This window comes from Nomascus leucogenys, chromosome 13 (assembly GCF_006542625.1).
Source record: "Nomascus leucogenys isolate Asia chromosome 13, Asia_NLE_v1, whole genome shotgun sequence".
Lineage (NCBI taxonomy): Eukaryota > Metazoa > Chordata > Mammalia > Primates > Hylobatidae > Nomascus > Nomascus leucogenys.
Window position 1 is genome coordinate 30,742,438 of NC_044393.1, and position 23,632 is coordinate 30,766,069.

A 23,632-nucleotide genomic window follows, 5' to 3' on the forward strand; every position below is an offset into this window, starting at 1 on the left:
CGTCTGAATGGGAGCTATCTCTAATCAAGGAAGTTCCTTCTGGTGCCTCTTTTAATTTCTCTTTGGCTCCGTGGACATATTTCCCCAGTACCATCCTGTGGGAGCTCCTGCAGGGCCTGGCCAGACACGCACCGCCTTCGGGCACAGCTCCTCAGCGACCCTGCGGTCTCCCTGCTGGCTCCGCGTCCCTTCCCTGCCATTCCTGGAGGGCTCTAGACACCGCAAGGTCATGGGAGCAGGGTCACCGTGGCAAAGACAGGTGGCCACTAGAGCTGGCTGGGGTCAGAGAAGGGTTTGTGTCCTTCCGGGAAGTCAGTGGGAACCCCAAAATGAGTCCATCTGGGGTATCTAAAATGGTGAAGGGGTAGGGGACGGGATTCTTTCTCCCCAGGTCTGAAAACGCAGATGGCAAAGTCCTTCGCAGACATGGTCACCCACAAATTGCATGCCCCGGGCTCCCCAGCTGCAAGTGTGGGGAATCCTGAGGCTGCGCCCCAGGGTCCTGGCCCTCACTGTCCTCAGTCAATGCCAGTTGCCTACTATAGGGTTTCTTTTTTTTTTTTTTGAGATGGAGTCTCGCTCTCTCGCCATTACAAATGTTGTCAGCATTTCTAATCTTGTACTTGGTTTAATTATTTGCTTTTTATTTCAGGCTTTTTGTTTTTTAAATTCCCATCATGAATGCCCCTATGTCTTTGTGCTTAAATGTATCTGGACTTAGGTTTGTGGTCCACTAACACCCAGCCTGGGTGAGAGTGACACTGTGCCTCAAAAAAAAAACACCTCACAACTGAGTTGTCCCCAGTTTTCTGGACAGAACCAATGTACTTTTTACATCTATCGATTGATATCTCATATATCCCTAAAATGGGTAAAACCAAGCTGTGCCCCGATCACCTTCGGCACATGTCGTCAGGACTTCCAGAGGCTGTCATGGGTGCACATCCTCAACATTGGTAAAATAAACTTTCTAAATTAACTGAGACCTGTCTCAAATTTTCGGGGTTCATACCAGACATTACCAGACATAACGTTCCCTGGAAGGCAAAGTCATCATCAGTCTAATACAGTGTCTGGCATGTAGTAGAAACTTAATAAATATCTATTCTTTCCTTCCCTCTTTGGTTATGGAAGAAACATTAATTTCTGTCCTGTCAGAGTAGGAAGAACCTTCAGGGATATGGAAACAGGGGTCTGAGAGGGGGAGTTGGCTGCCTAATGATCACACAGCATGTGATTGGCAGAATGAGTTAGGTACAATGTAGACAAAGCAGACTTAGCAAAAAGACCACAACACAGTGGTTTAAATAAGCAAGTTCATTCCTTTCTCCCTTAAGAGCCCAGGGCTGAGTGGTCTGGGGCTGCTGGAGCAGCTGTGCTGAACTCAACACAGGGGCTTCCACCTCTGGGTCCAGGGCAGTTGCTCCAGTTTCTCCCATTTCTAACTGCAGAGGAGGCAGAATGCCAGGAGGAAGTTGAGGGAATCCTCTTCCTTTTAAAGCACAAAGTGGAATTTGCATAATTAGTTCTGCTTATATGCCATTGGCCAGACCTTAGTCACATGGCCACAGTTAGCTGCAAGGGAGGCTGGGAGATGTGGTCTCTGGCTGGGGTCCGTGTGTCTAGCCAAAACTTGGGGAGAGAAGAATGCACACTGGGAGTTAGTTAGCAGTCCTCCCTCAGAGAGACAAGGTAGAAACTCAAGATCTCCTTGGGCCACGATTCTTCTACCATATTAGTGTTTTTATCAGTCAATCAACAAACCTGTGTATGGCAGTCGTAAAAGTAGTTTCAGTGTGTAGAGGCCAACGTTTATCCTGTGCTTACTTGATGTGAGGCCCTGGTTAAACACTTTCCACTCACTGACTCTTCATTTTATCCTCATAAGCCTAGTGAGGGAGATTTTACTGTTAATTCCATTTGACAGGTGAGAAAGCTGAGGTTAAGTAACTTGCCCAAGATCACACTGCTAGAAAGTGGCAGGGACTGACTCGAGCTCAGATCTGCCTAAGTCCTCAGTTTCACCCTGTGTCAAGCAACTCACAGTCATAACCAGAGCTGAGGTCTTCAGCAGAGGGGCTCAGGAGAGGATTCAGCTTGCTGGTCCAAGGCTCTCTAGGCCACTTCAAAGAATCAAAGGACCCTGTAGGTCACCTGACTCCGTGAGGCTGCCTTCATCAGAGAGGAGGCCCTCGAGTGAATTAGCAGCTGGGTGCAGGCTTCTGTGTGGCCTTGGCCTCTCTGAGTTTGAGTTTTTCGTGGGGACAAGAGCCGTCCCTGCCTCCTAGAGTTGTGCGGAGTAATGAGATGGCTGCTTGGCAAAATCGGCAAAGGTTCCTGGGGCTGGGTTCCCTACTGGAAAGGAGAGGCTGCTGGGATCCTGGGGCGATGGCGTGCATTAGTGTGTGGCCCATGTTGCATCTCTGCTGAGGCCAATGCGGTTGTAGGGAACGGGCAGTGTCCTCCCCCTTCTAGAGCAAAAGAAGAGCCGAGGGTCTACACATGGGGGAGAAGAACAGCACCCAGAGCACCTCATCTGTCCTGGGCCAGGGAAGTGGAGCCTGCTGGAGGCTGGCAAGAGTAGCGGCCAAAGTGCCTGGAAGCTAGGATGTCACTTCTCTGAGCCTGGGCCCTCTTTGTGCCTCAGTGTCTTCATTTGTAGTAAATTCAGGGGTCCTACAGCTGTGGATTCAAAGCCTGGCTCTGCCCCTTGCTCACTGTGTGACCCGGAGGAGTCACTTTGCCTCCATCAGCCTCAGAGTCCTCCTCTGTCAAATGAGTGTGATAATGGCTCTCCTGGTGCATGGGTGTGGTAAGGAATCAATGGAGCCCGTGAGACGCACAAAGGCAGTCCCCCATGACGTGTTGCCGCGAGCAGCGTGATGCCGTCTCTGCCATAGCCTGGTGCAGCATGGGCCGAGCTGCATTCTGGGGTGCGGATGGAGGGGCCTTGGGTGGAGGGGGAAGCTGTTTTCCATAGGATAGGTGAGCATCCCAGGGTTCTCAACCTCACTAGGGAGGCTGGGCCTCCAGGCAGCCTGGTAGGTGGGTGCACAGGCTCTCAGGTGATGGGAGGGGTGGGTGAGGGTGCTACAGACTGAGAACTCTCAGCACCACCTGGAAAAGACATCTCTGCTCCAGTGGGACCCCTAGAGGGCAGCAGGGCTAACAGGGCAGGTGGAGATGGGGCCACAGGCCTCTGACCCTGCATCACTCTGCCTTATACTCCTGACTCCAGTCAGGCTAGGTGTCCCCTGATTCTCCAAGAATCCTCAGGGCCCCTGGAGAGGAATGGAGGAAAGCGCTGGGTGGGGCTGTCCCCAGAATGTGACTTTCCAGTTCCCATTGCCTGTCTGGCACAGAGTAGGTGTTCACTACCTACCTGTTGAATGCGTGAATGGATAGATCAGGGGTCTGCTATTGCCACAGACTGGCTGTGTGACTTGGGCTAGTTTGTTGCCCTCTCTGTGTCTCAGTGGCCCCCTTTATAGAACCGGGAGATGGGGCTGGATATTCTCACTGAGACTTCTAGCTCTGGATCCAGGTCTCTCCCACCCTAGTTGCAGCCCCCAACCTCCCTCCCCAGTTCCCACCAACAAATCCCAAATGGAGGGAGTGCAACAAGCCACACAGAAGGGTGCAGAAATGGGCCTTTATTGCCAGGGGCAGGAGAACATGTGTAGAGGCTGCTGTTCTGACTGTGAGGAGAAGGGGTATCTGGGAAGGTCCTTCTGGTGGGACTCAGGCTTTCACGCTGGTTAGGTGGTGGCAGCAGCTTCCCGGAGGGAGATGCTATAAGGGGGCGGGGCAAGCCACTGGGAACCAATCTGGAATGAGACCATAGGGGGTTAGGACATTTGCAGCTAGGCTGCCCTTACACCCAGCTGTCAGTCATCCACTGGGCACTTGATGGGACCCAAGTTGACCTGGCTCCAGTGTCCCAGCTCTTTCCCACAATACCCCATGTGGTTTAAGTCCTGGGAAGAAGAAACTGGCACCTGTGGTTTGGGGTCTTTCATTGGCACCTGGCACTGACTCATCTTCATTCCCCTCACCCTCCTTCAGAACAATGGCAGATGTGAAAAGATTGATTGGAGGCCACTACTGGAGTCAGGTTCAGGGCCCAATATGTGATCAGAATCATGGATTCATTTGAGGCCAAGGTTGGGGCTCAGTCTGTGACCAAGACTAAGGCTCAGTCAATAACTGGCATCAAAGCTCAGTCTGTGACTAGGATCCAGGCTCAGTCTGGGGCCAGAATCAGAGTTCAGTGATTAAGGCTCGGTGTTCAGAGTGTGACCAGAATCAGGGCCTAGCCTGGGATGGAGGCCAGGGCTCAGTCTATGACTGAGATGAAGGCACAGTCTTCTAACACAAAAAGAAGGGAAGCCATGCTTGACTTTTGCTTCACCATAGGCCCCTGTGCATTGGGGCACAGAGCCTGGCTCCTCACCAGCATGCCCCACAATGGTCCTCCTCATTCATCCTCTTCAGATGAGGGTTTGCAGCTGGGTTTCGTGCTGAAGATTATCTGAAGAAACAAAATCAATAGCAGGCCTTAGTCTCTGCCACTGGAAAATTGAATAGAGACCAGACTCCAAAAGATGCCGCTCTCCAGCCGGTAACCTGACAGTTGTGGGACCCCAGGGATGTTGCTCCACCTCTCTGAGCTTCAGTTTGTTCATCTGTAAAGTGGGTACAATGACAGTACCCACCCCACAGGGTTGTTGGAAGGATCCAGTGAGATAGTGTGTACAGAGCACAAAGTGACTGCCTAAGGGACTGGACTTGTGGCTATTTCCTTTCTTCTTCTCCTTCTTTTTATTTTTTTCTTTTTTTGACATGGGGGTCTCACTCTGTCACCCAGGCTGGAGTGCAGTGGCATGATGTCAGCTCACTGCAATGTCCGCCTCCTAGGCTCAAGCAATCCTCCCGCCTCAGCCTCCTGAGTAGCTGGGACTCCAGGTGCATGCTACCACGCCTGGCTAATTTTGTATTTTTTAGTAGAGATGGGGTTTCACCATGTCACCCAGGCTGGTCTCAAACTCCTGAACTCAAGTGGTCTGCCCACCCCAGCCTCCCAAAGTGCTAGGACTACAGGTGTGAGCCACTGCGCCTGGCTGACTTGTGGCTATTTTCATAGAAGGGTCACCTCCAGGGTCTTGACAGCTTTACTTACTCCATTTCTCCCCAGCAACCCCAGCCATGCCTGTAGACCCAAAAGCCAAAGGGAGCCCCCAGGTGCCTGTGGAGGGGAAGCCATGGCTCCCAATTTGCTTAGGACAGTGGGTCCTTCTGCTTCTCCAGGGTCCCCTGACCAGAACTCCTTATGGGGTGGGCACAGAGCTCCATGCCTGCCTCAGAAGGTCCCAACTTCCCCATTGACTTACCGATGACCTGCTGAATGACATTCACATTCAGGGAGTGGATGAAGATGCGGATCAGTGGGCATATCTGACAGCCGGAGAGAGGAGGAAGAGGAGGGTCAGGAGAAGGAGGAAGAACAGATCATTCTTCTCAGCTGGGAACAAATTGCTTGCCACCCACAGAGGAGCTCATTTCTAGGGATCTTAGAACCTTTGAACCTTAGGATTTTATTTTGTTTTAATTAATTTATTTTTTTTGAGACAGAATCTCACTGTCTTGCCCAGGCTGGAGTACAGTGGTACAATCTCTGCTCACTGCAACCTCCACTTCCCAGGTTCAAGTGATTCTCCTGCCTCAGCCTCTCAAGAAACTGGGTTTACAGGCACGCGCCACCATGCCTGGCTAATTTTTGTATTTTTAGCAGAGACAGGGTTTCACCATGTTGGCCAGGCTGGTCTTGAACTCCTGACCTCAAGTGATCTGCCCACCTTGACCTTCAAAAGAGCTGGGATTACAGGCATGAGCCACCTCGCCTGGCCTGAACCTTAGGATTTTAGAACAATGGGATCCCAGCAGTCTTAAATCTGGAAACCCTAGGGTGTTAGAATCCTAACACCTTAGAACACTAGAATTCTAGGACCTCAAAAATCTACATTCTAGAGTGTTAACATCCTCATGTTGAACTTTGGAACCCTGGAATTTTAAAGGGTCAAATGGTGCCCTGAGGCATTTGCCCTGAGGTTGTAGAGCAGAGTATCTTATGCTCTTGTGTGTACACAGTTCCCCGCAGATTGCAATTCAGCAGGTCTGGGGTGGGGCCTGAGATTCCGCATTCCAATCAAGCGCCCAGCTGAGGTTGAAGCTGGTGGAGGATCGCTTTTGGAATATAACTAAACTCCAGTTCAGGGGGTCACAGAGCCATCCGGAGGATTTTTCTTTTATAAACCCACGTTCCTGGGTCCCCTTCCAGAATGACTGATTTAGAATCTCTGCAATTTTGGGCCTAGTAATCCTGCACATGGTACCTATGGTTTTGGATGATGCACAGATGGAAAAAAAAAATTAAAAGTATTTTATAAGTCCATTGATTGTATGATATGTGATTAATTTTCTATTTTTGATAGGGATATAAAGTTTTATTTTCAAAAATAAATGCTTCTAAAGAAACGTATTTAAGTAAAATTGTGTTGAAGATGTTAGCTACAAAAGCATATTGGTAGTGCGTGGATAAGGTGAGTGGCTCAAGTTTGGAACCTGGCAATTTCAGCTAATGTCAGGTCTCTGTTCTCCCCTGCTACCCACCAGGCTGATTAGTAGAGGAGGAAGCTCCAGCTGACCTCCTAAGGAGAAGCTTTCACCTCCGAAGGAAAAGGGCTCAGAGGATACAGCCAGGCCTGCAAATTCCCCCACCTGCCCCCACCAGGCCTGGATCTGGGCCCCAAGGAGTGGGAGACTCACCTCCTTCTGCACCAAGGAGGATATGCTGCTTTTCAGCGTGTTGATCACGCTATTCAAGAACTTGTTGACGATTTGGCTGTGTCTGGAAAACACAGGGAACTGTTAAAGTCTGGTCAAGTGGGCAAGAGATGGGGGAACTGCCAAGAAGTTGAGGGGGGGAATACTGTGGAGTCAGATAAACCCCAGGGACACGGAGACACCTTTCTAACTACAGACAGAGCCTCCCATCCACATGGATCATCACTTAGAATCCCACATCTGACCAGCGGCTCACCCCAGTGCCTCATGAAATTCTCAGCACAGAGACCTTATTCGTTCATTCTTCAACCCATATTTACAGAGCACCAACTATGCACCAGGAACCTAGCTGGGCCCTGAGGATACCGAATAAGCAAAGTACAAACATCCCCTAACCTGGTACCTAAACATTAAGGGTCCAAACATACCCTAATGTGGTACCTAAACAATTCTTGCCAAAGTTGGCTCCTCCCACCTTCAACTCTTAGTATAATTGCCACCTCCTCAGGGCATCCCTCCTTGACTACTTACCTAAGAGAGAGCTTTGCTATCACAGTGCCCAGTTAAGGGTAATGCTTTGTGCAGGACTCATATTTCCCTGGAGCGTTCTTTACTGATGGACTGAATTTGGGTTGGACTGGACCCAAAGTGTAAAGAAAAGCCCTGAGAGGATTTGGAGCTGTAGAGTGGTGTCATTTCACAGATGTGGACACAGATCCAGGGCAGCTTAGCTTTCCCTTAGGTAAGCTCCGCAAGAACAGGGACCTTGTCTGTCATCACCAATCAGTTCTCCACAGCCCAGAAGAATGGTGCCTGCCTGGCACATAGCAGATGCTCAATACACTTTTTTTTTTTTTTTGAGACAATGTCTTGCTCTGTCACCCAGACTGGAGTGCAGTGGCACGATTTCGGCTCACTGCAACCTCTGCCTCCTGGGTTCAAGCAATGCTTGTGCCTCAGCGTCCCGAGTAGCTGGGATTACAGGCACCCGCCACCACCCCCGGCTAATTTTTGTATTTTTAGTAGAGACAGGATTTTGCCATGTTGGCCAAGCTGTCTTGAACTCCTGACCTCAAGTGATCCGCCCACCTCAGCCTCCCAAAGTGCTGGGATTACCGGTGTGGAGCCACCGTGCCCAGCCTCAATACATTTTTGGCTGAAAGAATGAAAGAAGTGAACATACAATTAAATATATATTGAGAACTTGTGACAAGTGCTTTAAAGGCAAGAGTTAGACTCTTACGAGAGAGAATAGCAGGAGCCCTGTGAAGGCCCTGAAGGATGCAAAAGTCCATCAAAGTGGAGTGAGAAGAAGGTGCTCTAGGTAGCCAGAGCACCCCATGCAAAGGTCTTAAGCTGGGAAAGAGCCTATCTGAGACACGGCACAAAGGCCACTGTATCTGGGCACAGTGAGTAAGGGGAGGGTGCAGGGATACAAGGGTGGGGCCAGATCAAACAGAGCCTTCATGACCATGGGGAGCACTTGGGATTAAACCACAAGTGCAAAGAAAGGCCCTGGGAGGATCTGAAGCTGCAGAGTGGTGCCATCTCACAGATGTGGGCACAGACCCAGTGCAGCAGGATGGAGTCCCTGAGGCTACTTGGGAAGATAGCACCCAGCCAGGCTCCGGCCTCTGAATTTACACCCTGGCCTTCGCAACTCACATCAGGCTATGGAAACTTTCTTTAGTTTTCAGGTGTCTTTGAGCAACCTGTGTTCAGATCCCTCGGTGCAGGGCGAGTGGAGTGTCCTCTGCTCATGGCCACTGGGGCTGAGAGCTGAGGACCCAGCCTTGTTCCTGGCCAAGGCCAAGTAGCCCCAGCCCTCAGCTTCTGGGTCGTTCATCCTTTCCCAGCCATCGGCCAGCATCACTCTTTCTCCTTCCACCCTCTTGCCTGAGTCAAACCTGCTCTTTCAAGCACAGAGCTTAAGATGTAGATTTTGTGGATTAAAAGGGATCAATGAGTCAAATGGAGAGGACTAAGTTTTCAAGATCTCCTTTCAGGAAATTTCCACTGGGTGGAGGACGATTTGGGGACAATCTGAAATTAGAGCCCGTGGCAGGCACTTACTCTCCCCTCTCCCTCCCAGCTGGAGGCAAGAAGGTAAATATAATTTTATCGTTATTATTATTATTATTGAGGGACATTACATAACAATAAAGGGGACACTTCTCCAAGAAGTCATAGCAATCCTAATGTGCATGCACCTAACAACAGAGCTCCAAAGGGTATGAAGCAGAAACTGACAGAGTTGAAAGGCGAAATGAACAAATCCACGATTATGGTGGGGAGCTCAACACTCCAGTCTCAGTAATGGAGAGAACCAGCAGGCAGAGAGGCAGCATGTTCCAGGCTGCGTGCTAAATATTTGTATTTTCTCATCTGGTCATCTCAGAAGCCTATGAGTAGTAATTATGAACACCCCCAGTTTACAGATGTGAAAACAGCCTTGGGTCAAGTTGGTGATAAAGTTACAAGTTAGTGGCAGAGCTGATGTCTAAACCAAGGTCAACATGACTCCAGAGCCTGAACACTTTCCCACTAGGCCTCCTCTTAGGTATAGGACTAGAGCTGAAATTAGGGGTCCTCAAGTTCCCTGAGAGCCCAGCTCTGCTAAGATGAATGGGACTTACTTGTCCAGCAAGGAAAGTGAGATGCTGGTTGGGTCACTGGCGCATTCTCCCAGGACGGCAACAGGCTGGTGTGTCTGGGGATCAGTTTCAATTCTGACTGCAGTCAGGAGGTCCAAGGAGGCTTTCAGGTTGATAATCTGGCCAATGATGGGCCTGCAGGAAGTTAGATGCACAGTGAACAAAGTCTAGAAGTTCCTGCCTGTTGCCCAGTTGGGTTCCTTCACCTGTGTGGACATGAGTCAGAATGTCTATGTGTAATGTCAACATGGCCCAGGTAATATCAACATGGTCCATACCCTCTATGAGATTTACATGTTTATATTAGGGGCTTCTTCGCCTGGCCACTGGGTTTAGCTCATATGAATTTTTATACATTACACTAATAGGTAAAATAATAATAGTTAACATTTATTGACAACAATTTATGTGTAGGTACTTTAAAAAAGTATTTTACCGGAATTCATTTATTACTATCCCTATTTTCTGAATGAGGAGACCTTGGTACAGAGAGGTTAAGTAACTATCCCAAGATCTCATAGCTAAATAATGGGTGGCATCATTAGTGCATGTAGTTTACAGAAGTGCTTTCACATATGCTCACTTCTTGTCTATCTCCTTTAAAATTAAAATTTTTTATTTTTTGTGAGACAGGGTCTCACTCTGTCGCCCAGGCTGGAATGCAGTGAGGCAATCAGGGCTCACTGCAGCCTCGACCTCTCCGGCTCAAGCAATCCTCTTGCCTCAGCCTCCCAAGTAGCTGGGACTACAGGCGTGTGCCGCCACACCTGGTTAATTTTTGTATTTTTTGTAGAGACAGGGTTTTGTCATATTGTCCTGGCTGGTCACGAACTCCTGAGCTCAAGCAATCCTCCTACCTCAGTTTCTCAAATTGCTGGGATTACAGGTATAAGCCACCACTCCCAGCTAAACTTAAAAGAGTTTAAACTTATATTTTGCACACACACACTTTATTATACACTGTGTATTATTGTATGAATTTTTCTGTAATGGTCACTGCAACTTAGAGAGAATCTTGACAGACAAAACAATGCTGGAGTAAATTTTGCCAAAGAATGATAAATGTTTGTTTTCTCAACTTGTCAAATTTTAAAACCAGATAAATGTCATGATTTCAAAACTATATTCAATGGAGCATTGTTTTTAAAAGACACTTGGTTATGGCCAGAGTTCTCTAGAACATTTTAAGGGTTGAGATCTTAGACCCAGAAGGGTTCTCTCACTCACAGATTGGGAAACTGAGACCCAAGGCCACCCAGCAGCAGGAGGAGGTGCCTAATTCCCAGGTTGGGCATCCATCGGCCAGGTTGCACTGCCTTTCCCAAATCTCAGATTCTAGTGCATACTCACCCGGCCACAGTGACATTCGCGGTGACAGGGAAGCTCAGGTTAAGGCCTTTGCCATCATCGATCGGTTCAGCTTTGACATCCAAGATGAGGGAGTCTCTGATTTTCAACCTGTGTGAAACCCACAATTCACCCTCGTCACTCCTCATGATAGCCACTTGCCAAGCACTTCCCTGGGCCAGCCTCGAGCTGAGCGCTTGGGTTTCGTCAGCCTTGCCTTCTTTAGTCTTCACTATAGCCCTTTTCAGAGGTTTGATTCTCTCCATTTTATGGCACAGCACACTGAGGCTCAGGCTCGTGTGATTTTCCCCCAGATTCCTAGGGGAGTAAGTGCCAGAGGCAGATTTTGAGGCCAGAACTGTCTGACTTTAAAAGTTCATGAGTGGGTCTGGTCACAGTGACTCACGCCTGTAATCCCAGCACTTTGGGAGGCCGAGGCAGGCAGATCTCCTGAGGTCGGGAGTTCGAGACCAGCCTGACCAACATGGAGGAAACCCTGTCTCTACTAAATATACAAAATTAGCCGGGCATGGTGGTGCATGCCTCTAATCCCAGCTACTCAGGAGGCTGAGGCAGGAGAATTGCTTGAACCCGGGAGGTGAGGCTGTAGTGAGCCAAGATTGTGCCATTGCACTCCAGCCTGGGCAACAAGAGTGAAACTCCATCTCAAAAAACAATAATAATAACAATAATAATAATAAAAATATATGAGTGGATCCACTGCCTCGGGTTATGTGGCAAAGACTCCAGTTTCCCTTCCCCTAACGGGATCTGGGCTTTTACCCCCAGTTATATATGGAAAAGAAAAGTTTTATTCCTTGGAAAGGGACTTTGTGTACCAGCAAACAGGTAGAGGTAAGGATGAATATAACCTTCACCCTGACCCTGAAATTAAAGAACGCGGAAGCCCGAACCCATAAGATGCCCAGATTGACCCTGTAGCCCTGCCTTTAATTTACTCAAGCTCTGGTGGGTCTGGCCTCGCTCAGACAACCTTGGCTCTGTGGGAGGGAAATGAGGCCTGTCCACCTGTCTTTCATCTTAAACTTACCTCCTCAAAGATATGTTTTCCCTTTTCGTAGAGCAAAGATCTCCACCCTGAAGCACCAACTCACCCAAAAATGTCCGTGTTAGTTGGAAGCAGCTTAGAAATGACATTGTTCAGCAATTTCTCAGCTTCCTGGGCCTTCTGCTTGGCCAGTTGCCAAGCACTGGATTTCTGAAGCACCCCTAGGTCGACCTTCAGTTTCTCAAGGACGCCTGCCAAAAGTAATTGCCATTTTGTGTCATGCACCACTTACGAAGTAGCTGCAGTGCTCCAGGTACCGGGTAAGACTGTTTGCCTATGTTATTTCATTTAATCTTTATAACAACTTAGTGAAGTAGATATTGTCATTGCCTGCTTTTTTATAGCTAAGGAAATAAAGGCTCTAGATGGTTAAGAAATGTGTCTAACCACACAGCCAGGGAACTCTTGTTTCCTCCATGCTGCCTCTGTACTATTAATAATATATACTGATTATTTATCAACAGTGCAATCAACCAATTGGCCAGGCAATTGATATTGATTGTACACCAGTGTCTAGGAGTGACTTAGGGGTCTATTGTGCTATGTTAGATGCTCACGTGAGTTTGAAAAACCAGAAAGAATGAGAGAATACACTCAAGAAATGAAAAATCTAGAATCAAGGAGAAAAAATGGCTCCAATCCATGAAACTGGCAAATGAGAGTCCCAGAATGACAGCTTTGCAGCAGGCCCACAAAGCAATAATTGTTACTATTATTTTTTTAACTTTAAGTTCCGGGATACACGTGCAGAACGTGCAGGTTTGTTACATAGGTATACATGTGCCATGGTAGTTTGCTGCACCTATCAACCCGTCATCTAGGTTTTAAGCCCCACATGCATTAGGTATTTGTCCTAATTCTCCCCCTCCCCTTGCTCCCAAGCCCCCAAAGGGCCCCAGTGTGTTGTTCCCCTCCCTGCGTCCATGTGTTCTCATCATTAAACTCCCATTTATGAATGAGAACCTGCAGTGTTTGGTTTTCTGTTCCTGTGTTAGTTTGCTGAGGATGATGGCTTCTGGCTTCATCCATGTCCCTGCAGAGGACATGATCTCATTCTTTTTTATGGCTGCATAGTATTCCATGGTGTATATGTACCACATTTTCTTTATCCAGTCTGTCATTGATGGGCATTTGGGTTGGTTCCATGTCTTCGCTATTGTAAATAGTGCCGCAATAAACATATGTATACATGTGTCTTTATAGTAGAATGATTTGTATTCCTTTGGGGATATACTCAGTAATGGGATTGCTGGGTCAAATGGTATTTCTGGTTCTAGATCCTTGAGGAATCACCACACTGTCTTCCTCAATGGTTGAACTAATTTATGGTCCCATCAATAGGGCAAAAGTGTTCCTATTTCTCCACAGCCTTGCCAACATCTATTGTTTCCTGACTTTTTAATAACTGCCATTCTTACTGGTGTGAGATGGTATCTCATTGTGGTTTTGATTTGCATTTCTCTAATGATCAGTGATGATGAGCTTTTTTTCATATGTTTGTTGGCCACATAAATGTCTTCTTTTGAGAAGTGTCTGTTCATATCCTTTGCACACTTTCTGATAGGGTTGTTTGTTTTTTTCTTGTAAATTTGTTTAAGTTCCTTGTAGATTCTGGATATTAGACCTTTGTCAGATAGATAGATTGCAAAAATGTTCTCCCATTCTGCAGGTTGCCTGTTCACTCTAATACTAGTTTCTTTTGCTGTGCAGAAGCTTTTCAGTTTAATTAGATCTCATTTGTCAATTTTCCATGCTCATGGATAGGAAGAAACAATATCGTGAAAATGGCCATACTGCCCAAAGTAATTTATAGATTCATTGCTATTCCCATCAAACTACCATTGACTTTCTTCACAGAATTAGAAAAAAAAAAACTACTTTAAATTGCATATGGAACCAAAAAAAGAGCACATATAGCAAGACAATCCTAAGCAAAAAGAACAAAGCTGGAGGCATCATGCTACCTGGCTTCAAACTATACTACAAAGATACAGTAAGCAAAACAGCATGGTACTGGTACCAAAACAGACATATAGACCAATGGAACAGAACACAGACTTCAGAAATAACACCACATGTCTACAACCATCTGATCTGCAACAAACCTGACAAAAACAAGCAGTGGGGAAAGGATTCTGTATTTAATAAATGGTGCTGGGAAAACTGGCTAGCCATATGCAGAAAACTGGAACTGGATCCCTTCCTTACACCTTATTAAAAAATTAACTCAAGATGGTTTAAATACTTAAAAGTAAAACCCAAAACCATAAAAAACCTAGGCAATACCATTCAGGACATAGGCATGGGCAAAGACTTCATGACACCAAAAGCAATTGCACCAAAAAAAAGCAATAATTCTTATAGGAGGAGGAGGACAAAGTGTCTTTATGATAGGTCTCTGGAGAACAGGGGGATGAGAATAAATGTCGTGACTGGGTGTGGTGGCTCACGCCTGTAATCCCAGTACTTCGGGAGGCCAAGGCAGGAGGATCACTTGAGCCTGGGAGTTCGAGACCAACCTGGGCAAAATGGTGCGACTCCATCGCTACAAAAAATGTAAAACTTAGCCAGGTGTGGTGGTGTGCACCTGTAGTCCCGGCTACTGGGGAGGCTGAGGTGGGAGGATCAGTTGAGCCCAGGAGGTTGAGGCTGGCAGTGTACTCTAGCGTGCATGACAGAGTGAGACCTTGTCTCAAAAAATAATAAATGTCATGATAGATACAGGATGATGCTCATGAAAATAATTAAGTATATATGAGAAGAAAATAATTCAAGTGAGAAACAACAGGGCAATTACTAACTTAAGGAAAAACAAAAGACTATACTGTATAAGAAAAGAGATGTAATCATAATATCGTAACTTGGCTCTGTAATGGACAATATCTACCTAGTTATAATGATTCAGAGAATGACACTTTAAATAAAATTGGTGATATAACTATATCTGATTGTATAACTCATGAGGTGACTTTGGTTTAGACATTGCTATCTCTGGGCCTTAGTTTTCTCAGCTGTGAAATTAGAGTGTGAGTCCTTTCTGCATCTTTGAAAGTTACCTAAGCCCTTGACAAGGTTTGAAAGGCAGCCATTTGCAGAAGTTACCTCCTCCTACAAAAACTGTTTTTGATGTGCTGCTAATGTTTCCATAAAACAAAAAGAAAGCCAAGTTATTTTAATAGGTTAGCATGAAAAGGAGGTATAAATAAATATAAAGGTAGGTAGCTTTACAGATACCAAGGCTAGGTAGGGATAATTTCCTCAATTTTCACTGAATTAACACAAGTCAATAAAAGAATATTAAACAACCCAAAAGAAAAATATGCTAAGAATATAGACAAAATCCTCAAGTTAAAATATGTAAGTACATAGTAAATATATGAAAAAAGAAGAGGGCTCCTTCATAATTAGAGGAATGCAAAGTGAAATAAGTTATAGCTTTTCATCTGTGAGACAGGCAGAATATTTAAAGTTGTCCATACCCAGTGCTGGAAAAGGAGTGGGAAAAAAGGCACTCTCGTAGACTGTTGGAGAAAGTGTTAACATAGGAGATTATTTGTCAGCAGCATAGTTTTTGAACTTTTGAAATCCCATGTGTAGGAATTTATCGTATGCACGTTTATAGGATATAATATGTAAAAGGATATTCACTGTGGCATTGCTTGTTTCTAGAAAGATAAACGAATGAGTCAGGAATTGAATAGCCACTTTTCTCCGTAAACCACCCGTAAAGAGTAGCCCCTGGTGGCAGCCTCTGGTAATGCAGGCATAGTGTTTAGGAGGCTAATTTAGGTGACACTGTTCATCACCCTTGTTGATTTACCTTTAAGAGTACTGTCAACTGTCTCATGTCCATCGTGAAGAACAGGTTCCAGCTTATCCACGATATTGCTTAGGTCATTGCCAAGATTGTCAAGAAGAGACTCTGAGGTCCCAGTGAGCACGCCGCACAGGAGAACAAGTTTCCAAAGCTGAAGCATCTTTTGTCTTGACACCTGGACAGTCATGGGAAGAACAGGAGTGAGAATTGCCCAGAGGCAAATGGACTCTTCAGTGAGTTCCCATCACTCTTAACATTTAGCATTCCATTAAGATAGATATGGTTATTTCCTGTTTTACAAATGGGCAGCCAAGGTCAGAAAGCTACAGCAACTTGCCTGGAGACACACAGCCAGTGAGCAGAGGAGCTGGGATTTGAAAAGTCGAACTTGACTCCAAGCCCATACTCTTGACACAAAGTTCCTTTTCATACGCTGTCTTCTCTGCCTAAAATATTTTTCTTCTTCTTTACTTTTCCACTTATGTCAATTCCTACATCATGCCCTCTGTGAAGCCTACTGTAGGCCCCTCCTCAGATTCTAGGTTGGGGGAGTCCCACCTTGCTGCCTTCATTATCCTGATCAAGGTCCTGGGTAACATTTCCCTGATGATTTGACCACCTTTCCTATCAGGCTGTGAACTCCTTAGGGGAAGGACTGTGACTTATTTCACTGTCGAATCCTCAGGCGCCAGTAAAAAGCCTGCACCTAGTACAGTACAGTAAACGAATAAATATTTGTTGAATAAAAGTATGAACAAATCAGTGGAGACCACCTCATGATCCTGCATTTTTCATTAGTTTGACACTTATTTTAATATAATCTATAGATCTCTAAATTTGCTCTGATTTGCTATTTGTCTTGACACCCAGACAGTCATGGGAAGAACAGGAGTAAGAATTGCCCAGAGGGAAATGGAATCTTTAGTGAGTACCCATCACTAACTTGCTATTTAGAGATATATTGATTATTTCTGTTATATTCAAAATATTAGCTAACCCAAGCAATCCCACCCCTCTGCCTCTTGCCACCAAAGCCTTCTGAAGACCACCATGTGTGGTGCCACTGGGGGAAGCACACCACTCACAGGTTTAGAGGAGGATGCTCATGAAATCCTTGCCCCCCTGCACAGTCTGCTGGGATTCTGCTGAATGGTGGCAGCTCTTATATGGTGGAGATGGGATGGAAGGCTGCCCACAGAAGCAAGCTTTGGTTCTGGGATCATCCAAGGACACTCCAAGGAAAATAACCCCTCTCCAGGATGAGCAGAGAGAGAGATTTCCAACCCAAAGGTCACCTAGGATGCTTGAATTGAAATGGGTGGCTATGGAGAGGGCTTTCTGCCAAGACTAAGACCAGGTCCTCATGGAGCCTGCAGCTACCAAGGGGGTAGCTTGTGGGTGAGGTTTGGGGAGAAGACCAAGAATGAATGAATTGGAGAATGCCCTGGCAGGAGGACCCATAATGACCATCCAGTCTAACTCCGTCATCATTTGGAAACTGAGGCTCAGAGAGGGAAAGCCACCAGCCTGGGGTCATTCAGCAAGACAGGGACAGAGATGGGTCTAGAATTGTGGCCCACGAGGAGTCAGACAGCCTCCCAGTGGACAGCGTCCTGCCCCCAGGGGTCTGCTTCCGGCAGGGGCAGCAGATGCCTGGCAGCTGCTTGTGCCGACACTGGGCTTGGTGTCCCTAAAGGGCACTTTAGATGCATTTTTCTGTTAGTCTTTATGAAAACTCTGTAAGGCAGGTTTTCAGAGCTCCATTTTCCAGTTGAGAAAGCTGAAGTTCAGAGAGGGAGGTGGCTTGTCCATACTTGCAAGGACAGGAACCAGGCATTTGGGCCACCAGGGAAGACCCTTCCACCCATATCAGGCTGGGGTCAGTTAGCAGAGAGGGAGAGTCCCTGGGCCTGAATATCCTGTTTTTGCTTCGGCCACTGATGTTTGGGTTGGTTGTAACGCCTGCTGCATTTGGCCTGTGTCAACCCGGAACAGCACAGGAAACTCAGGTGGGTGCCCACTTGGCCTCAGGCTGGGAAGGACTGGCACAGAGCTCAGGGTCACCGTGGGTCTCTGCCATTCTGCTCTGCAATTCAGCAAGGACCTGGGGGGCCTGTCCTCAAAATGATGCAACCAAGCAAAGGGTGGGACAAGGCCAGTGGCTCCAGGAGCTGGCTGTTCCTACTTGACCATGGCTCCACTGTTACAGCACAGAGTTGGGCGGCTGCAGGGAGAAGGTGATGGCCAGGTCCCAAGAGCCCAGACCATTAGACCCCTGCTGTGGTCTTGCCTGTGGTCTTGAATGGTTGTCATACCTCCTTCCCTGGCTGCCTGACCCTGGGTTCTGCAAACGTCTGAGCCCTGCTCTTCCCCCAGTTGTGAAGCACAGAGCCAAGGGCAGTGCTGAAATCTTGTGAAGGCAGTTTGTCCCAGCCCAGGAACACAGCCCAGGTTGCTGAGCATGATGCAGTGACCTCGAGACCTGGTGTTGGCCCAGGCCTCAGTTGCCTCATCTGTAAAATGGGTAAACACCCTGTTCCTGGATCTCAGAGGCATGGTGGACAGGCAAGGACCTAGGAAATCAAAACGATGGTGACGGGCTTTGAGGGCAGTGCTCAGAGCCTGGCACTGGGCTTGGGCTGTCCTGGGCTTGAATACTTGCTCTCTGCTGGTTGCTGGCCGTGTGACCTGGGCCAGAGACTGCACCTTGCTGAGCCTCAGGCTCTTTGCCTGTGAAATGGGACTAAGAACAGAGCTCACCTCATGGGCATGCTGTGAGGTCAAAGTAGTGTAAGACCCATGAAGGTTTAGCATAGGGTAGGCCCTTGATGCACAGCAACAGTAAAGATGGCGAAGATGATGCTGATGAATATGTGCACATATGGTCCCGGCTTACGATGGTTTGACTTCAATATGTCAACTTTACTGTGGGTTTATTGGGACACAATCCATCATAAAATGAGGACCATCTGGCCAGGTGTGGTGGTTCATGCCTGTAATCCCAGCACTTTGGGAGGCCAAGGAGGGCAGATCACCCGAGGTCAGGAGTTCGAGACCAGCCTGGCCAACATGGTGAAACCCTGTCTCTACTAAAATTACAAAATCTAGTCAGGTGTGGGGGCAGGCACCTGTAATCCCAGCTACTCTGGAGGCTGAAGCAGGAGAATCACTTGAACCCAGGGGGTGGATGTTGCAGTGAGCCAAGATTGTGCCACTTCACTCTAGCCTGGGCAAAAGAGCGAAACTCCGTCTCAAACAAACAGACAAAAATAAAATAAAATGAGGAGCATCTGTCATAAGATTAATATTATATAATATATAATATATGGTCCTTGGTGGGTGGGGAGGTCAGGATCCTCAGAGGTCACCCGAGGTTCAGGCTGGCTGGTCTGAGTCATTCTGGGAAGAGAAGCAGTGACAACTCCTCCTGTGTGCTCCTCCTCCTCCTCTTCTTCCCTCTCCAGGTTACACAAAGTCTTCTCACATGGAAGATGTTTGCCTCTTAGGGACAAAGGCCCCAGCCATGAGGGTCGCGAGATGAATTTCTTATTGAAAATTCCCAGCGAGGCATTAAAGATTAGCTGTGCCAAGACTAGGACATCCTACCCCCCGGCGTGACTGCTAATCCCCAGCTGGGGCAGCTTCCTGGTCCCACTGGCCCAGCCTTAACCTCCCAGCTGGTATCTTTTTCCATACCTGGCTCAGTGCCCTGGCTAGAAACAGCCTAAGAGGTCACGCAGCCTACTGAGACCAGAGAAAGCAAGTGACAGGGCTGGGGTTGCACAAGGGGCCAGCCAGGCTGGGGGGTGCTCAGCTGACCAGACTGCCCCACTGACCTTCCTTCTCCCCGTGGACAGAAGCAGCCCCCACCCTTTCTCCAGATAACAAACACACAGATGTGCACTCCCATCGCACCCATCAAAGGTAATTGCCTTATTTTGCTAGTAAAATTGCTGAAAGGCTTGTCACCATTTTGCCTGTGAAATTAGTCAAGTACGAATCATCCATCCAATTTCTAGTAGGTCCTAGTTTCTCACACTTGAACTGCCTACTCAGGAATTCTGGGCAAATAAGAAAGATCAAAGCAACAAAACATGTTCACACATTACTGTCCTTCCTATGACTGCTAAATAGAGCAATTAATAACGTTGTCACAATGTTACAGTCTGAAGACCTTTAATTCAACTTTTAGTAATTTTGACTTTGCCAGGTTTTCTTCTGATTTCAGAGGTGACACATTTTATTCTTTCAGCTCTCAAGTATTTCCCTAAGTCTCGGATTCCACATCTGGACACTAATAGACCCCCCTCACGTCCTGCCCCTAGAATATGGAGAACCACTTCCTATGGACTGACTGATGGAGGGGGCCTTGCCCCACTGCAGGCTGGAGTCTTCTTCCTCCTGTCCCATGGAATGTTCCCTGAATGCTTTATCCAACACTCCCAGAGAAAATTTAAAGGAGTTTTCACTGGGTCAGGGTGCTCCCCTGGGTCCTTTGAAGTCTGGGCACCTTGTCTTCCTTCACCTTCGTTCCCCCAGAGCTGGCACAGGGTCTGGTCTACCGCAGGAGTCAAATGATGTTTGTGGCAGGAAAAAAGGTAGAAAGAAAGGAAGAAGAGAGAGAGAAGGAGGAAAAAAGAGGAAGGAAAGAGAGAGGGAGGGAAAGAAGGAAAGAGAGGGAAGGAGGGAGGGAAGAAAGGCAGGAAAGGAGAGAGGGAAGGAACAAAGAAAGAGAGAGTGGGGATCTGGAGAGAGAAGAGAGGGAGGAGAAGAGGAAGCGAAGAAGGGAGGGAGGGAGGCCAGCCACATCCCACCAGTCCCACTCTCTGAGGGCAAGACCACACTATCTCCAAGGTCCCAGTACCCAGCACAGGGTCTGGTTCCCCTCATGGGCACTGACTTTCTGTCTTCCCCAGGTGGGTGGGCCTCTTGACATGAGCGAGCTCTCTGGGTCCCTCCCTGTTCTCACCTCACTCCCTGGAATTTGGCCCCTCAATCTGTCTGTGCCCTGTCTCATCTTCCAGATCCTCCCTGCTAAAGTGGGCCTGGCTCTGTACTTAGTCATCTGTCCATTTATTTATTGTTCATCCACTTTACAAGTGCAAATTATTTCCTGCTGGAGCCACTCATGCTTTTGACAACCCTTTAGTGGGCACCTCAAGCCCTGTGATGGAGTCAAAAGATGTCTGAATCTCAGTCCTTGTCCCAGAGACAAGCCAACTCCAGGGCAGTAGGTGAGCTGCTTCGATTGGCCCATGTCTGGCAAGAAGGCATAGTCTCTCCATTTACTCCTCCCAGCAACCAGAGGCAGGAACTGTCTTATTCCTATTTTATAAACAAGGAAACTGAGGCACAGAGAGGTAAGGTGTGTTGCCTAAGGTCACACACCTAGTAAGTGGCAGAGCTGGGACTTGAACTCAGAAAGCCTGGCTCCGGAGTCCATGCTCTGAGCTACTCACAGTGCACTGCCATTTATACTATATATATATATATATATATATATATATATATATATATATTTTTTTTTTTTTTTTTTTTTTTTTAAACAAAGTCCATCTCGGCTCACTGCAACCTCCACCTCCCGGGTTCAAGTGATTCTCCTGCCTCAGCCACCTGAGTAGCTGGGATTACTAGTGTGCACCACCACGCCCTGCTAATTTTTGTATTTTTAGTAGAGATGGGGTTTTACCTTTTGGCCAGGCTGGTCTCAAACTCCTGACTTCAAGTAATCCGCCCACTTTAGTCTCCCAAAGTGCTGGGATTACAGGCATGAGCCACCGTGCCCGACAGCACTGCCATTTATATTCTAATCGTCAGAATCCCCCCTGGGCTGTGTGGGTCCTTCCGATTCATCTCCATTGCGCTAGCACCCCCAGCCCCAAGCCTGTGTGAGAGAAATCCCTTCATAAAAGCTTATTGGTTGAAGGGATGTAGGTTAGCCCTTTCTCCTCCGCTGGACTGGGGCTCCTTAAGGTTGGGGATCATGATTCTGCCATCTGTGTGTCCTCAGCAGCCAGCCTGGGGCCTGGCTTTTGGTGGATCCCAGTAAATACCACAGTTAATTAAAGTGAAAAAAGCAAGTTAATCCACAGACTGAACAGATGAATGTAGGAGATGAGACCCAAAATCAGCAAGAAGAGTCCTTCCTTCCCTCCACTCACCCATCCTGTCATTCATTCATTCATCACACACTTACGGAGCGTCTCACCTGGGTCCTGTCCTGTGTGGGGCTATGGGCCCCTCAGAGCACCCCCACATGTGTCCACCCTCAGACCCCACTGGCAGGGGCAGAGGCCAACACACACATTGACAATTACTTTCCACAAAGCACGTGCAGTTCTTGCAAATTTTCTGTGCATTGATGGCCCCAAGCAAATGGGGAGCTGCTGTCCCTGGCACAGTGCCCAGCCCTGGCGAAGGTCCTTCCTCTAAGCACTGAATGGGGTCGAACTGAGCACTTTGGGAGTTGAAAGAGGAAGTGCTATGACACTGTGAGGTAGGCGGAGACAGATCATATAGAAGACAAATGATGAGAGGATTCCAAAACATGGCTAAGTCTGGGTATATTTGTCTTGCAGGGGCTTTGGGTAACCAGCCGGACCTCAGTTTGGGTCCTAACCCTGCTGCTTTCTAGCTGTGCGACTCTGGAAAAGTGACATTGCCTCTCTGGGCCTCCATTTCCTCATTTGCAAAATGGTGACCATGATCATCTGCCTGACATAGCTGATCTGGGACTTAAGCCTGGACAAGAGTTAGCCCAGTGTGGGGCACATCATAAGTGCTCAGGAAAGAGAACTCAGAAGTGCCGTGCCCAGCGGCAGGATTAAGGGTGGGAAAGAGGGCAGAGCCTCATTCCAGACTCCGCCACTGGCCAGCTGTGTGATGTTAGGCAAGGCATGGCTGCTGTCTGAGACAGTGTCTTCTGCTCTCTAAAATCGGTGCTAATCCTGGCCAGTAGGGACTGGGGAGGCATTAAATAAAAGGGGGAATGCAGAATCCTGGAGCATTGTGTGGTGGCCACTCAATCAAAAGGAGGAATAAAAACCACCGGAGAGGCTGGGCACAGTGGCTCACGCCTGTAATTCCAGCACTTTGGGAGGCCGAGGCGGGTGGATCACCTGAGGTCAGGAGTTCGAGACCAGCCTGGCCAACATGGTGAAATCCCATCTCTACTAAAAATACAAAAATTAGCCGGGCGTGGTGGCAGGTGCCTCCAGCTACCTCGGGAGACTGAGGTAGGGGAATCACTTGAACCCGGGAAGCAGAGGTTGAAGTGAACCAAGATCTCACCATTGTACTCCAGCCTAGGCGACAGAGCGAGACTCCTCTCAAAAAAACAAAAAAACCAAAACCGTGGGAGAAGTACCATAGCTCCTTGTCTTTTCTTCTGGGACCCTCGAAGGACTTGTGTCTGTGGGGTCTTGGCTTACCACCTCTGTCAGACTTCTCTGTTTCTGCTGGACAATTCCCAAAGCCTCCTCTCTGGCCTCTCAGAATTTCTTTGCATCAACTCTTCCCGGTGCCAAGGGCCAGGTCTGAGGATGTCACCCCCCTGCAAATTCTCCCCATCCTGCAAGCACCTCTTATATAAAGCCTTCATTGAGCCACCCAGCTGACCTTTTCTCACGTTCTGCCTTGTCATTTTTGAACAGGTGTCTTCCTTGCCTACACACCCACAGCTGTCTCTCCTCCACTGTCAACTCCAGGAGGCCAAGTTCTCTCTGGGGTTCATCTTTGGCTTCCCACTACGGCTTGCCAATAAACTGAAATGTTTGTCAGTTGCATTTGTCAGGATTCTTTGGGTTATATTTGTAATTGAAAACATAACCCAAACTGACTTAGATGTGAAAGAGAGTCATTGGCTCATGTAACTAGCAGGCCAATGGGTTTCAGGCATGGCTG

The 23,632-nt window shown here is 47.7% G+C and overlaps 1 protein-coding gene across 2 annotated transcripts; it reads right to left on the minus strand.

Moving 5' to 3' along the window:
• Window positions 1–3,638: 3,638 nt before the first annotated feature.
• BPIFA2 (BPI fold containing family A member 2) lies at window positions 3,639–23,293 on the minus strand. 2 transcript variants are annotated; one of them, XM_003273526.4, is made up of 9 exons: window positions 23,161–23,293; window positions 15,734–15,905; window positions 11,960–12,104; window positions 10,848–10,955; window positions 9,480–9,632; window positions 6,826–6,907; window positions 5,391–5,454; window positions 4,454–4,531; window positions 3,639–3,827 (listed from the first exon to the last, which is right to left on the minus strand). In XM_003273526.4, exons 2-8 carry the CDS (start codon window positions 15,888–15,890, stop codon window positions 4,491–4,493), a joined length of 750 nt encoding a protein of 249 aa, XP_003273574.1. In that variant the 5' UTR covers window positions 15,891–15,905; window positions 23,161–23,293; the 3' UTR covers window positions 3,639–3,827; window positions 4,454–4,490. The 2 variants fall into 2 exon arrangements, with proteins under 2 accessions (XP_003273574.1, XP_003273573.1); XM_003273525.2 differs by lacking the exon at window positions 23,161–23,293 and adding an exon at window positions 16,816–16,948.
• Window positions 23,294–23,632: the final 339 nt, after the last annotated feature.

Excerpts from the sequence above, each read along its gene's own strand:
- BPIFA2 (XM_003273526.4), bottom strand. The coding sequence starts at position 15,890 with ATGCTTCAGCTTTGGAAACTTGTTCTCCTGTGCGGCGTGCTCACTGGG. Across the intron at positions 9,633-10,847 it reads GCGAATGTCACTGTGGCCGG|GCCCATCATTGGCCAGATTA; the intron begins GTGAGTATGCAC and ends AACTTCCTGCAG. Across the intron at positions 5,455-6,825 it reads CCTCCTTGGTGCAGAAGGAG|ATATGCCCACTGATCCGCAT; the intron begins GTGAGTCTCCCA and ends TCCGGCTGTCAG.